General features: G+C 41.1%; 1 protein-coding gene across 2 annotated transcripts in view; it reads left to right on the top strand.

Annotated features, from left to right (window-relative positions):
* Positions 1–12,980, top strand: part of LOC126998692 (reelin-like) — a 438,128-nt gene that overhangs the window by 166,303 nt on the left and 258,845 nt on the right. For both annotated transcript variants that reach the window (XM_050860695.1, XM_050860691.1), the window contains exons 31-32: positions 3,434–3,592; positions 6,086–6,195. In XM_050860695.1, the coding sequence (XP_050716652.1) occupies positions 3,434–3,592; positions 6,086–6,195 (269 nt within the window). The remainder of the gene's footprint in view (positions 1–3,433; positions 3,593–6,085; positions 6,196–12,980) is intronic.

The raw sequence follows: 12,980 nt of genomic DNA, 5'->3' as shown, positions 1-12,980 counted from the left end.
AGAGCTAGTGGAAAATTACGAAAATATGAGCATATTGTTGAACGACTACTTCCTTTCAGTATTCACGCAAGAGGATCGAACGACTATACCGGAAAGAGTTCAGGTGTACGAGGGCGGGGATGATGATAAATTGAGGGATGTAAACATTACCAGGCAAGTAGTCCAAGATGAGATAGATAAGATAAGACTGTTGCTTAAATTACAGGCTCACGGAGTAGAATGTAAAGTTTTGAACTGGGTCAAGGCGTGGCTTAGCAATAGGAAGCAAAGTGCAAATCAATGGTAAAAGATCTGACTGGGGATGTGTTACGAGTGGGGTCCCACAAGGTTCGGTATTAGGTCCACTTTTGTTTATTATTTATATCAATGACTTAGACACAGGAATTAGTAGTGATGTTAGTAAATTTGCAGATGATACCAAGATCGGTAGAGTAATTGAGTCGGATCAGGACGCTAGTATTCTCCAAGGTGAACTCAACAGATTATATGACTGGGCGGATAAATAGCAGATGGAGTTCAATGTAGGGAAGTGCAGTATTCTGAGTGTAGGTAGGAACAACCCCTCACATAACTATTGCTATATATATATATATATGACACTCTCATAAGTAGGTCTGGGTGCGAGAGGGATTTAGGGGTCTTAGTGAGCTCTGATCTCCGTCCAAGGGCACAATGCATTCAAGCTAGAAATCGAGCTAATAGGGTACTGGGATTTATTTCAAGGAGCGTAAGCAACAGAAGCCCCGAAGTCTTCCTCAAACTATATTTAGCATTAGTTAGACCTCATCTTGACTATGCGGTTCAGTTCTGGTCACCCTACTATAGAATGGATATCAAAATGTTAGAATCGGTGCAGAGGAGGATGACTAAGATGATTCAGGGGTTGAGAAACTTGCCATACGAGGAAAGACTCAAACAGTTAAACTTGCATTCTCTAGAAAGGCGAAGGGTGCGTGGAGACATGATCGAGGTTTATAAATGGATGAAGGGCTTTAATAAGGGAGACATTCATAAGGTTTTGTTGGTAAGAGAACCGGGTAGGACACGAAGTAACGGGTTTAAACTGGATAAATTCAGATTCAACAGGGACATAGGCAAAAATTGGTTTACTAACAGGGTGGTGGATGAGTGGAATAGGCTTAGCAGTCATGTGGTGAGTGCCAATACAATTGTCACATTAAAAAATAGACTAGATAAATTCATGGACAGCGATATTAGGTGGGGTTAGATACACGGGAGTTTAGGGTCAACGGAGCTGGCTCGTACAGGCCTACCGGCCTCTTGCAGACTCCTGCGTTCTTATGTTCTTATGTTCTTATAAGCTTAAGAAGAATAAGTCGCCAGGACCTGACGCGATATTTCCGAGGGTATTAAAGGAATGCAAGGAGGTACTCAGTGACCCACTAACCGACATACTTAAGATGTCGGTAAATACTGGTTATGTGCCCAGAATATGGAAAGTAGCTAATGTGGCGCCGATTTAAAAAAAAGGGGGAAAGGTCAGCTGCTTCAAACTATCGCCCAATTAGCTTAATATCGGTTGTAGGCAAGATGCTGGAGTCCATAATAGCCAGGAGCATTCGGGAGCATCTAGAGAAACATAGCTTAATTCACGACTCGCAGCATGGGTTCACGAAAGGTAGGTCATGCTTCACCAATCTCTTGTCCTTCTACAATAAAGTATTTGAGGCGGTAGACAGAGATGAAAATTATGATGTAATCTATCTCGATTTTAGTAAAGCGTTTGACAAAGTTCTTCACCAACGACTGTTGCTCACGGAGTAGAGGGTAAAGTTTTGAACTGGGTCAAGGCTTGGCTTAGCAATAGGAAGCAAAGAGTGCAAATCAATGGTAAAAGATCTGACTGGGGATGTGTTACGAGTGGGGTCCCACAAGGTTCAGTATTAGGTCCACTTTTGTTTATTATTTATATCAGTGACTTATACAGGAATAAGTAGTGATGTCAGTAAGTTTGCAGATGATAACAAGATCGGTAGAAAAATTGAGTCAGATCAGGACGCTAGTACTCTCCAGGATGAACTAAACAGACAGTATGACCGGGCGGATAAATGGCAGATGGAGTTCAATGTAAGGAAGTGCAGTATTCTGAGTGTAGGTAGGAACAGCCCCTCACATAACTATTGCTTAAATGACACTCCCATAAGCAGGTATGGATGCGAGAGGGATTTAGGGGTCTTAGTGAGCTCTGATCTCCGTCCAAGGGCACAAAGCATTCAAGCTAGAAATCGAGCAAACAGGGTACTGGGAATTATTTCAAGGAGTGTAAGTAACAGAAGCGCCGAAGTCTTCCTCAAACTATATTTAGCATTAGTTGGACCTCATCTTGATTATGCGGTTCAGTTCTGGTCACCTTACTATAGAATGGACATCAAAATGTTAGAAACGGTGCAGTGGAGGATGACTAAGATGATTCAGGGGTTAAGAAATTTGCCATACGAGGAAAGACTCAAACAGTTAAACTTGCATTCTCTAGAAAGGCGAAGGGTGCGTGTTGACATGATCGAGGTTTATAAATGGATGAAGGGCTTTAATAAGTAGGATATTCGTAAGGTTTTGTTGGTAAGAGAACAGGGTAGGACACGTAGTAATGGGTTTAAACTGGATAAATTCAGATTCAACAGGGACATAGGCAAAAATTGGTTTACTAACAGAGTGGTGGATGAGTGGAATAGGCATAGCAGTCATGTGGTGAGCACCAATACAATTCTCTCATTCAAAAATGGATTAGATAAATTCATGGACAGCGATATTAGGTGGGGTTAGATTCACGGGAGCTTAGGTTCCAAGGAACTGCCTCGTACAGGCCTACCGGCCTCTTGCAGACTCCTATGTTCTTATGTTCTTGTATATATATATATATATATATATATATATATATATATATATATATATATATATATATATATATATATATATATATATATATATATATATATATATATATATATATATATATATATATATATATATATATATATATATATATATATATATATATATATATATATATATATATATATATATATATATATATATATATATATATATATATATATATATATATATATATATATATATATATATATATATATATATATATATATATATATATATATATATATATATATATATATATATATATATATATATATATATATATATATATATATATATATATATATATATATATATATATATATATATATATATATATATATATATATATATATATATATATATATATATATATATATATATAATACATTATATATATATATATATATATATATATATATATATATATATATATATATATATATATATATATATATATATATATATAAATAGATCTATATATCATGATCTTTCTTTTTTCCAATTATCAGACTTCATAGGTATGATGTCCCCACAGGTACCTGGTTTTTAGCTTACTAATTGGGTCATCTGAAGCACGGGGTCGCTGCCAGCCGGGCCAGGCGCCGCGGGACAATGTGGCGCTGGAATACTCCAGTAACAATGGGCAGACGTGGGCAGCACTGCAGCGCCTGGAGCCTCAGCACACTACTCGCAGGTGAGGCATCTTATTTTGAGTTACACTCTACTATGCTGGAGACAAGGAAAATATACAAAGAAACAGGCCTCACTGCATATTTGTTATAGAATAGGAAGCGGACCAAATGTAAACCATTAAAAGAAATATGTGCCCACAAACACACTGCCCCAATAAAAGGTACACTAAGGAGGACGATAAACGACAATTCTGGTTACAGAGGCCCTCGTCTTCACACTCCCCCCCAAAATTATTCAAATCATAGGATTAAGGAAATACAATGTAGGAATTTCTTTTCCAGAGTTTACCAGCAATAGTGATAAAAAACTGGTAATTCTTGTACGAGGGAGTTGACAACATGATCTTGAAGAGATTCATGTACATCGAGGCCGCGGGAGGGTATAGGCATGTAGTTAGCATGTTTAGAAAAGTGTAAGTATCTTGCACATAGGTGACCGAAAATAGGAAGGCGGTGGCCGAATGGTTAGCCCGCGGACGTGGTGACCCCGAGTGTCCGGGTTCAAGTCCCACCACAATTGTCACCGAGTGGCCGAAAGTTATCCCCCATGCTATGCAGACCTTCGACCAAGCCTGGGTTTAGCGACTTCAATTAAGAGGAATACTGTGAGATGGCATGAGCCAAGCAACTCATATATTGCCACGGCAGCCACTTTAAATAAAATTCGTCTTCGCAACTAATGGCCAGTCCCCTCAAGACCGGTACTATAATCAGCGCATAAAAATAATGTCTAGATTAAGAGGAAAAAAGAAAAAAAATGGCAACAAACCAGTCAAACAGGTATACAGCAGCAAAAATGGGTAATAAGGTCTGAATTTATCAACAAGAGCCAGAAAATTGGTCGCCATTTAGATAAGCTGAAATATTTTGTACGCACCATTCCTAGTGCTTATATCAGACAAAAAAAGAATGACTAATCAGATAAATTGAGCTGAAGTTAAGGACTTAATTTGTATATAAAAACACGCTTCTGAGAAGATTTCAGATGATGATGTCTAACATGAATTGTCTCTTTTGAAAGAGTACAAGTTACAGGGAAATAAATAAAAACCGTAGAGGAAAGGTTCATTCACGGTGTCATTTAAGATGTTCAAGTTTCTTCATGAAACTTCTTATAAAAATTCTCCGTGCATTGTTGTCACCATATAGGGTATGTTTACCAATCCTTAATGATCAGAGATCCAAGGGATCAGAAGTTAAGAAGGGAAGGCTAGACCTGACTTGGTATTTGCTATACTTTTTGCTTGTCTTTTCTTATAGCCATTTGGACATGTATGTACTATCAAATAAAGAGTCTGCTCTGCATGTAAAAAAAATATCGCCATTTCTAAACTAAATGGCGCAGAATAACCATTTTAGCGTCATTTGATTGGTAATTATGTTTGGCAGATTACATGGTCATGAGACCATTGATGACGCTGGCGGTAGACCCCCATATCAGGGCAAAAGTGAAAATATTGAGTTCTACCATCCAAATTATATGACGTCTCACACCCCGCCTTCATGCTCATGATCAGACTTGGGATATGTCTACAGAAAGTTACATGGACGTGAACAAGAAGGACAAGGACAGTTGTTGGGTGGAGATTGCTAAAACCCTTGAAGTGTCTGTAGAACCATCGGCAACGTAGCATTTCAATCATCGCGAGTGAGTTTCGGGACTGTGTGCAAATTCATTACTTCAGGAGTATCAAGGAAGATTCTGGAAACTTATAAAGGATATGTTTTTTATACATATGCATGTTAGTTTATTGAGAAAATTAATGTAGGTGTAATTTTGTTGCAAAATTTCAAGTATATTTTCCAGGCGCTTTAATCCTGTGCCTACAAATACGGTTTTACTACTTGAAAATATAATGAACAAAGCCTACGAGTATAGATATTTGACTTCAGAATAATCGGAAATGAGAATTGGTGATTGGAGACTACAAAGTGTTATGAATCCAGACTTTTGATTCCACTCATCCCTTAATCATCAGATTTGGTTGATCTGAAAATACTAGATGGATACTAGATTACTAGATTAGTATGGGGTTAAATTTATTTGAACACGAGCTAATCTATTTTCAAACTAACCTTACTGGCCTGCCTCATGTTACGTACCCACAGATAGTAGCCTAACATCGCTGAACAGTAAGTAAGTGATGTCTTCACGAGAGAAGGCAAGCAACAAAACTCGGAAAATGTTTGAAAGATGCGCAGGTGAGATGATTAGCACCTGCAGACAAACCATATTAGCTGGGTCGGTGTCACAGAGGGGATGGGGGCAGAGCAATGATTGTCTTGCGGTCTTTGCAAAAACACTGATATATTTTTCCGACAACCCAATCTTGGGATATTCAGGGATTGCCGAGAACTTTGATGCACCACTGCAGCTATTTGGTGCACTACTGAAGCAATTTGTTTGTATTTTCCTGATTAGAGTATTTAATGTAATAGTGAATGATCTTTGCCACACCCATTAAAATCCGCATATATTTATTTTGTCCCCACAGAAAGGAGCCGTTCTTCGTCCCGCTCCCACCCGCAGCCCGCACCAGGCACACTCGCTTCCGCTGGTGGCAGGCGCCTGGGGACATGCTCTTAGCAGACGAACCTTTTCCTGGTGAGTTCCCAAGGATCAGGCCACCGCATTTAATGACATGGTAAAGAGAAACATTTCATGTGATTGGCAGCTACGCTCCTCACGAGTATCAAGTGAAAAGGTTAATAAGTGCACAAAGAAAATTAGAGAATAAGAATGGAAGCAAACATCATGGATTAGGTGAAAAAAATGGTTTATAAGTTACTAATGATGACTGAGTAGAATGTGGACTTGGCAGGTCATATCATGCATGTCATCAGCTTTCTCGAGGTTAGGCGTTCTGAATCGTCTCTGCCAGTTCTTCTCCCCCGCACAGATGCTGTCCATTTACAAGGACCTTGTCCGCCCTCGTATGGGGTATATGTCTCATGGGTGAGGGAGCTCCACACACACAACCCTACTAGACAGAGTGGAGTCTAAGGCTCTTCGTCTCATCAACTCCCCAACTCTTACTGACAGTCTCTTATCTTTTAAATTCCGCCGCAGTGTTGCATCTCTTTCTTAATAACTCCACACGCACAGACATTTTTGACAAAGGCCGATGTTCTTCGTCTTATTAACTTCCCTCCTCTTACTGACAGTCTTCTAGTATTTAGATTTTTAGATTCTGCCATAATACAGGCTTTCTTTCTATCATCTATCAATATTTTCATGCTCTCTGAACTTCATAACTACATGCCTCGACCCCTCCGGCAGCCTCGCTGAACATGACTTTCTACTCTTGCATTAGGGATTTGGATTGCATATGGGTAGTCTGTAGTTAACCAGGATCTTCATTCTGTGATCCCTTTCGCTGGTAAAATCTGGAACAACTCTCCTTCGTCTGTATTTTCTCCTGCCTATGACTTAACTATTTCAAGAAGGAAATATCAAAACATTCCTTCAGCCGAAACTGGCAATCTTCTGGCCATTCCCTTTTTTTTTCTCTGGGATAGCGCTTATATTTTTTTTTTATTTGTACAGCAAGGGAAACAGCTCAAGGGCTCTAAAACAAATTGGTAATAAAAAAGTCCATCAAGCGCTGCTCCAACAAAAGAACCATAGAACAAGAGGCCAAAAGAGTGGTCAATTTCGGGAGAAGAGGAGTCAAGATACTCCTCTCTTGAAAGAGGTCAAGTCATAGGCAAGAGGAAATACAGATATAAGAAGGCTGTTCAAGAGTTTACCAGCAGAAGGGATAAAATAATGAAGATGCTGATTAACTCTTGCATAGGGGATTTGGACGGCATAGGGGTGAGTAAGAGTAGAGCAGTCGAGTGCAGCGGGGCCGCGGGAGGGGGGGAGGCATGTAGTTAGCAAGTTCGGAAGAGCAGTCAGCATGAAAATATCGGTAGAAGATAGAAAGAGAGGCAATATTGCGGCGGAATTTAAGTGGTTGAAGACAATCAGTGAGAGAATGGGAGTTGATGAGACGAAGAGGATTAAGACTCTACCCTGTCCAAAAGGCTGTAGGTGTGGAACCCACCCACCCACATGTGAGATGAATACTCCATACGAGGGCGGACAAGGCCCCTGTATATGGACAGCATATTTGCAGGGGAGAACTGACGGAGACAATACAGAACGCCCAACCTCGAGGAAGCTGGTTTAGTAAGAGAGATGTGAAGTTTCCAGTTCAGATTTTGAGCTAAGGATAGACCGATGATGATTAGTGTTGAAGAAGGTGACAGCTAAGTGTTGTCGAAGAAAAGAGGAAAGGAGTTTGGAAGGTTGTGTTGAGTTGATAGGTGGAGAAATTGAGTTTTTGAGGCGTTGAAGGAAAAAAGGTTCCTCTTACCCGGTCGGAAATGATAGTAAGGTCTGAGTTTATGCGTTCTGCAGCCTCCTATCTGGAGTCCTGTAATTCCTGATGGGAGAGTCTTCTGTTGAAAGAAGTTGAATAACGCAGAGTAGAGCCATCAGTGTATGAGTGGAAATGACAGTTTGTTATGGAAATATAATCATTGATGAATAACGGGAAGAGAGCGAGAAATAGGACAGAGCCCTATGGAACACCACTGTTGATAGGTTTAGGTGAAGAGCAGCGATCGTCTGCCACTGCAGAGATAGAACGGCCGGAAAAGAAACTGGAAATACTGTAAAAGTACAGAGAGGGATAGAATCCGTAGGAGGGTAGTTTAAAAAGTAAGGACTTGTGCCAGACGCTGTCGAAAGCTTTCGATATGTTTAGCGCAACTAAGAAAGTTTCACCGAAACGGCTAAGAGAGGATGACCTTGAGTCAATTAAGTAGGCAAGAAGATCGCCAGTAGAACGCCCCTTGCGGAACCCATACTAGCGATCAGATAGAAGATCAGAAGTGGATGGGTGCTTATGAATCTTCCGGTAAAGGGACTGGAGCGATCACCCTTCTTAGGCACAGGCAGTATGTAGGCGTACTTCCATCAGAAAGGAAAGGTAGATGATAAAAGGGAGAGACTAAAGAGTTTGACCAGGCAGGGTGTCAGCACGGAAACACAGTTTCTTTAAGGACAATAGGAGGGACACCATCAGGTCCACAAGCCGTCTGAGGATTGAGGCTCTGCGTGTAACGAAACACACGATACATTTATCCAGCCAAGGAAAGGTTTTGCCGGCGCCGGTTATCGAACCCGCGACCAGCGAGACGGGAGAGCCACTCCTTAACCAGTCGGCCAAAGAGGTACCCCCTCGCAGAGTGAGTTATGGGAGGCTCGCCCATCAGGCAAATCGCTGCACTACACGGCTCTCCATTCCTATTTAGATTAATTTGTGTGATTTCCCATTTTCTATGATCTTCGGAGAGCACGAGCCATGATTCTACCTGTTACCCACTCGGGGTGACACAACAGAATAACAGGAGAGGATGACCACCGCCTTGCCACCAATTAAACGCCAGAATATATTCTTTACTATACTACAACACGTGCGTGTAATGAAACACACGAGAAATTGATCCAGACAAGGAAAGGTTTTGCCGGCGCCGGGGATCGAACCTGCGACCAGCGAGACGGGAGAGCCACTCCTTAACCAGTCGGCCAAAGAGGTACCCCACTCGCAGAGTGAGTTATGGGAGGCTCGCCCATCAGGCAAGTCGCTGCACTACAAGAGGGGGGATGAGTAGGAGGATATAAACCCAGAATTGTACTGAGTGGAGTTTGTACAGAAAGTTTGAGAGAAGTGTTTACCCTTAGAGACAAATGTGACGGCGGTACTGCCGTCACAAAGATGAAGAAGTGAAATTGGTGGATATATAATTGGCTAGGTGCCAGAAGTCTCTGGAAGAATTAGATAAAACAAGGTTGTGAAGCTTTCTATTATTGAAAGAGATTTTGGTTAGTCGGAAAATAGATGTAGCACGATTCCGGGCAGAAGATCATGATAAGCAAGAGTGCGAAGGCTCTGGTACCTTTTGTGAGCTGCCTCTCTATCTTTGACAGCACGAGAACAAGCGTGATTAAACCAAGGCTTTTTAGCAAGAGGAGTAGAGAAAGAATGTGGAATGTATGCCTCCATTCCATAGACAATCACCTCTGTGATGCGCTGGGCACACACAGGGGGGTCTCTTTCCTGGAAGCAGTAATAATTCCACGGGAAATCGGAAAAGTACAAACTCAGGTCGTCCCACCGACCTGAAGCGAAATGCTTCCATTTTTGTAAAAAAAAAAAAAAATAATAATAATAATAATAATAATAATAATAATAATAATAATAATAATAATAATAATAAGGTCGAAATGTATCTACTTGCTCTCAAAGACATCACTAAACGTCTCACTTCTCAAACAAGACTAAAAACAATATAATACAATCAATTCTGGCGAGCCGCACATATATGCAAAATTAACTACAGGTTATTCGAATATCAACAATATGTCAAAAACAAAGTGCGCGGTGTCGGCGGCGTCCGTCATTTTCGTTTTCGACTCTCGGTGTTTCAGCATATCATACTATTGCTGACATTCACTGATGTTTTTTTTGTTTTTTCAACAAAGGAGACAGCTCAAAGGCACACAAAAAAGGAAACAATAATAAAAAAAAGCCCGCTACTCGCTGCTCCTAAAAACAATCCAAGGAGGTGGCCGAAAGGACTCTAGGACCAAAGTACGTATGGAAATAGTTCGTATGCATAAAGTTCGTACGCAATTGTTCGTAAGCAAATGTTCGTAAGGGATAAAGTTCGTTTGAAAATAGTACGTATGCAAAAGTTCGTACGCGTAAGTTCGTATGCAGATGTTCGTATGGTATAAAGTACGTATGTAAAATATTCGTAACGACAAAAGTTCGTCGGGACAGAAGTTCGTCTATAAAAAGTTCATATTGAAATATTTCGTATGAAATTGTTCGTAAGCAAAAAGCTCGTACGCAAATCTTCGTATACAGATGTTCGTATGGTATAAAGTACGTATGTAAAATATTCGTAATGACAAAAGTTCGTATAGAAAAAAAAATCATGTGCAATTATTCGTACGCAAATGTTCGTCAGGGATAAAATTCTTCTGGGTAAAGTAGTACGTACGGAAAAGTTCGTAAGCATGTTTGTATGGTAATAAGTCGCTATTCCTACACGAAGTTTTTCTATACGAACTTTTGTCCGAAACCCATGAAAAATGGCGGGGTGTTGCTGAGAGTCGACCCTGCCGACAACCACCATCACCACCGCCACCGCCCGCCTCGCCTCCGCCACCGACAACCAACATCATAACCTTGCACTCTGCCGCCGCCGCCTTCCCGGTAACGCAAAATAATACACATTGAGCACACAGACATGATGAGCCACTGCCTCCAGGAATTATTTCAAGAATAAAGATCTTGTAGCCCAGTACCCTAAAAAGTTTCTTACTGGACGACTGTTTTTCACCACTGGGAGACCTTTTGGTCGCTCAGTTATGTTAAAAATGCACACACACACGAACTTTATCCTACGAATTATTGCCATACGAAGTTTTTTTCTAAACCATACGAACTTTATCTCTGACGAATATTTGCATATGTACAGTTGCGTACGAACATTTCCATTCGAACTTTTTCCATACGAACTTTTACGTGTACGAACATTTTTCTAACGAACATTTGCACGACGAACATTTAACTTTACGATTTTTTTCCATTACGATTTTTTTCCATTACGAACTTTTGGCATGATGAACTTTATACCCTACGTACTTTATCCTGACGTACTTTAGGCAAACGAACTTTTTCCTACGAATTATTGCCATACGAAGTTTTTCTATACGAACTTTTGTCCGGAACCCGGCCGAAAGAGAGGTCAATTTTGGGAGGAGAGGTGTCCTGTTATCCTCCTCTTGAAGGAGTTAAAGTCATAGGAAGGAGGAAATACAGATGAAGGAAGATTGTTCCAGAGTTTACCAGCGTGAGCGATGAAAGAGTGAAGATGCTGGTTAACTCGTGCGTAAGGGATTTGGACAGTAAAGGGATGAGCATGAGAAGAAAGTCGTATGCAGCGTGGCCGCGGGAGCGGGGGGAGGCATGCAGTTAGCAAGTTCAGTAGAGCAGTCAACGTGAAAATAACGATAGAAGATAGAAAGAGAGGCAACATCGCGGCGGAATTTAAGAGATAGAAGACTATCAGTAAGAGGAGGAGAGCTGATGAGACGAAGAGCCTTAGACTCCACTCTGTCCAATAGAGCTGTGTGAGTGGAGCCCCCCCACACGTGAGATGCATAATCCATACGAGGGCGGACAAGGCCCCTGTATATGGATAGCAACTGTGCGGGGGAGAAGAACTGGCGGAGACGATACAGAACGCCCAACCTCGAGGAAGCTGATTTAGTGAGAGAGGAGATGTGAAGTTTCCAGTTAAGATTTTGAGTGAAGGATAGACCGAGGATGTTTAGTGTTGAAGATGGTGACAGCTGAGTGTTATCGAAGAATAGGGGATAGGTGTTTCGAAGTATGTGTCGAGTTGACAGGTGGAGAAATTGGGTTTCTGAGGCACTGAAGAACACAAAGTTCCTTTTACCCCAATCGGAAATGATAGTAAGGTCTGAGGTTAAGCGTTCTGCAGCCTCCAGCATTGAGTCATGTAATTCCTGTTGAGAAGGTCTTCTGTTGTAAGAAGTTGAATAATGCAGAGTGGAGTCATCAGCGTATGAGTGGATAGGACAATTTGTTATGGAAAGATCATTGATGAATAACAGGAAGAGAGTGGGTGATAGAACAGAGCCCTGTGGAACACCTCTGTTGATAGGTTTAGGGGAAGAACAGTGACCGTCTAGGCGTCTACCACAGCAGAGATAGAACGTCCGGAAAGGAAACTGGAGATAAAGGAACAGAGAGAGGGATATAATCCGAAAGAGGGCAGTTTAGAAAGCAAAGACTTGTGCCAGACTCTATCGAAGGCTTTCGATATGTCTAGAGCAACTGAGAAAGTTTCACCGAAACGGCTAAGAGAAGATGACCAAGAATCAGTTAAGAGAGCAAGAAGATCGCCAGTAGAACGCCCTTTGCGGAACCCATAATGGCGATCAGATAGAAGGTTAGAACTGGAAAGGTGCTTTTGAATCTTCCTTTTAAGGATTGATTCAAAAGCTTTAGATAGACAGGAAAGTAAAGCTATAGGGCGGTAGTTTGAGGGATTGGAACGGTCACCCTTCTTAGCCACAGGCTGTGCGAAGGCGTACTTCCAGCAGGAAGTAAAGGTAGATGCTGATAGGCAGAGACGAAAGAGTTTGACCAGGCAAGGTGTCAGCACGGAAGCACAGTTTTTAAGGACAATAGGAGGCACTCCATCAGGTCCATAAGCCTTCTGAGAGTTGAGGCCAGAGAGGGCATAGAAAACATCATTAGGAAGAATCTTAATAACAGGCATGAAGGAGTCAGAGGGGGG

The sequence above is a fragment of the Eriocheir sinensis genome, chromosome 2 (assembly GCF_024679095.1).
Source record: "Eriocheir sinensis breed Jianghai 21 chromosome 2, ASM2467909v1, whole genome shotgun sequence".
NCBI lineage: Eukaryota > Metazoa > Arthropoda > Malacostraca > Decapoda > Varunidae > Eriocheir > Eriocheir sinensis.
This window is presented reverse-complemented; position numbering and strand designations above follow the sequence as displayed.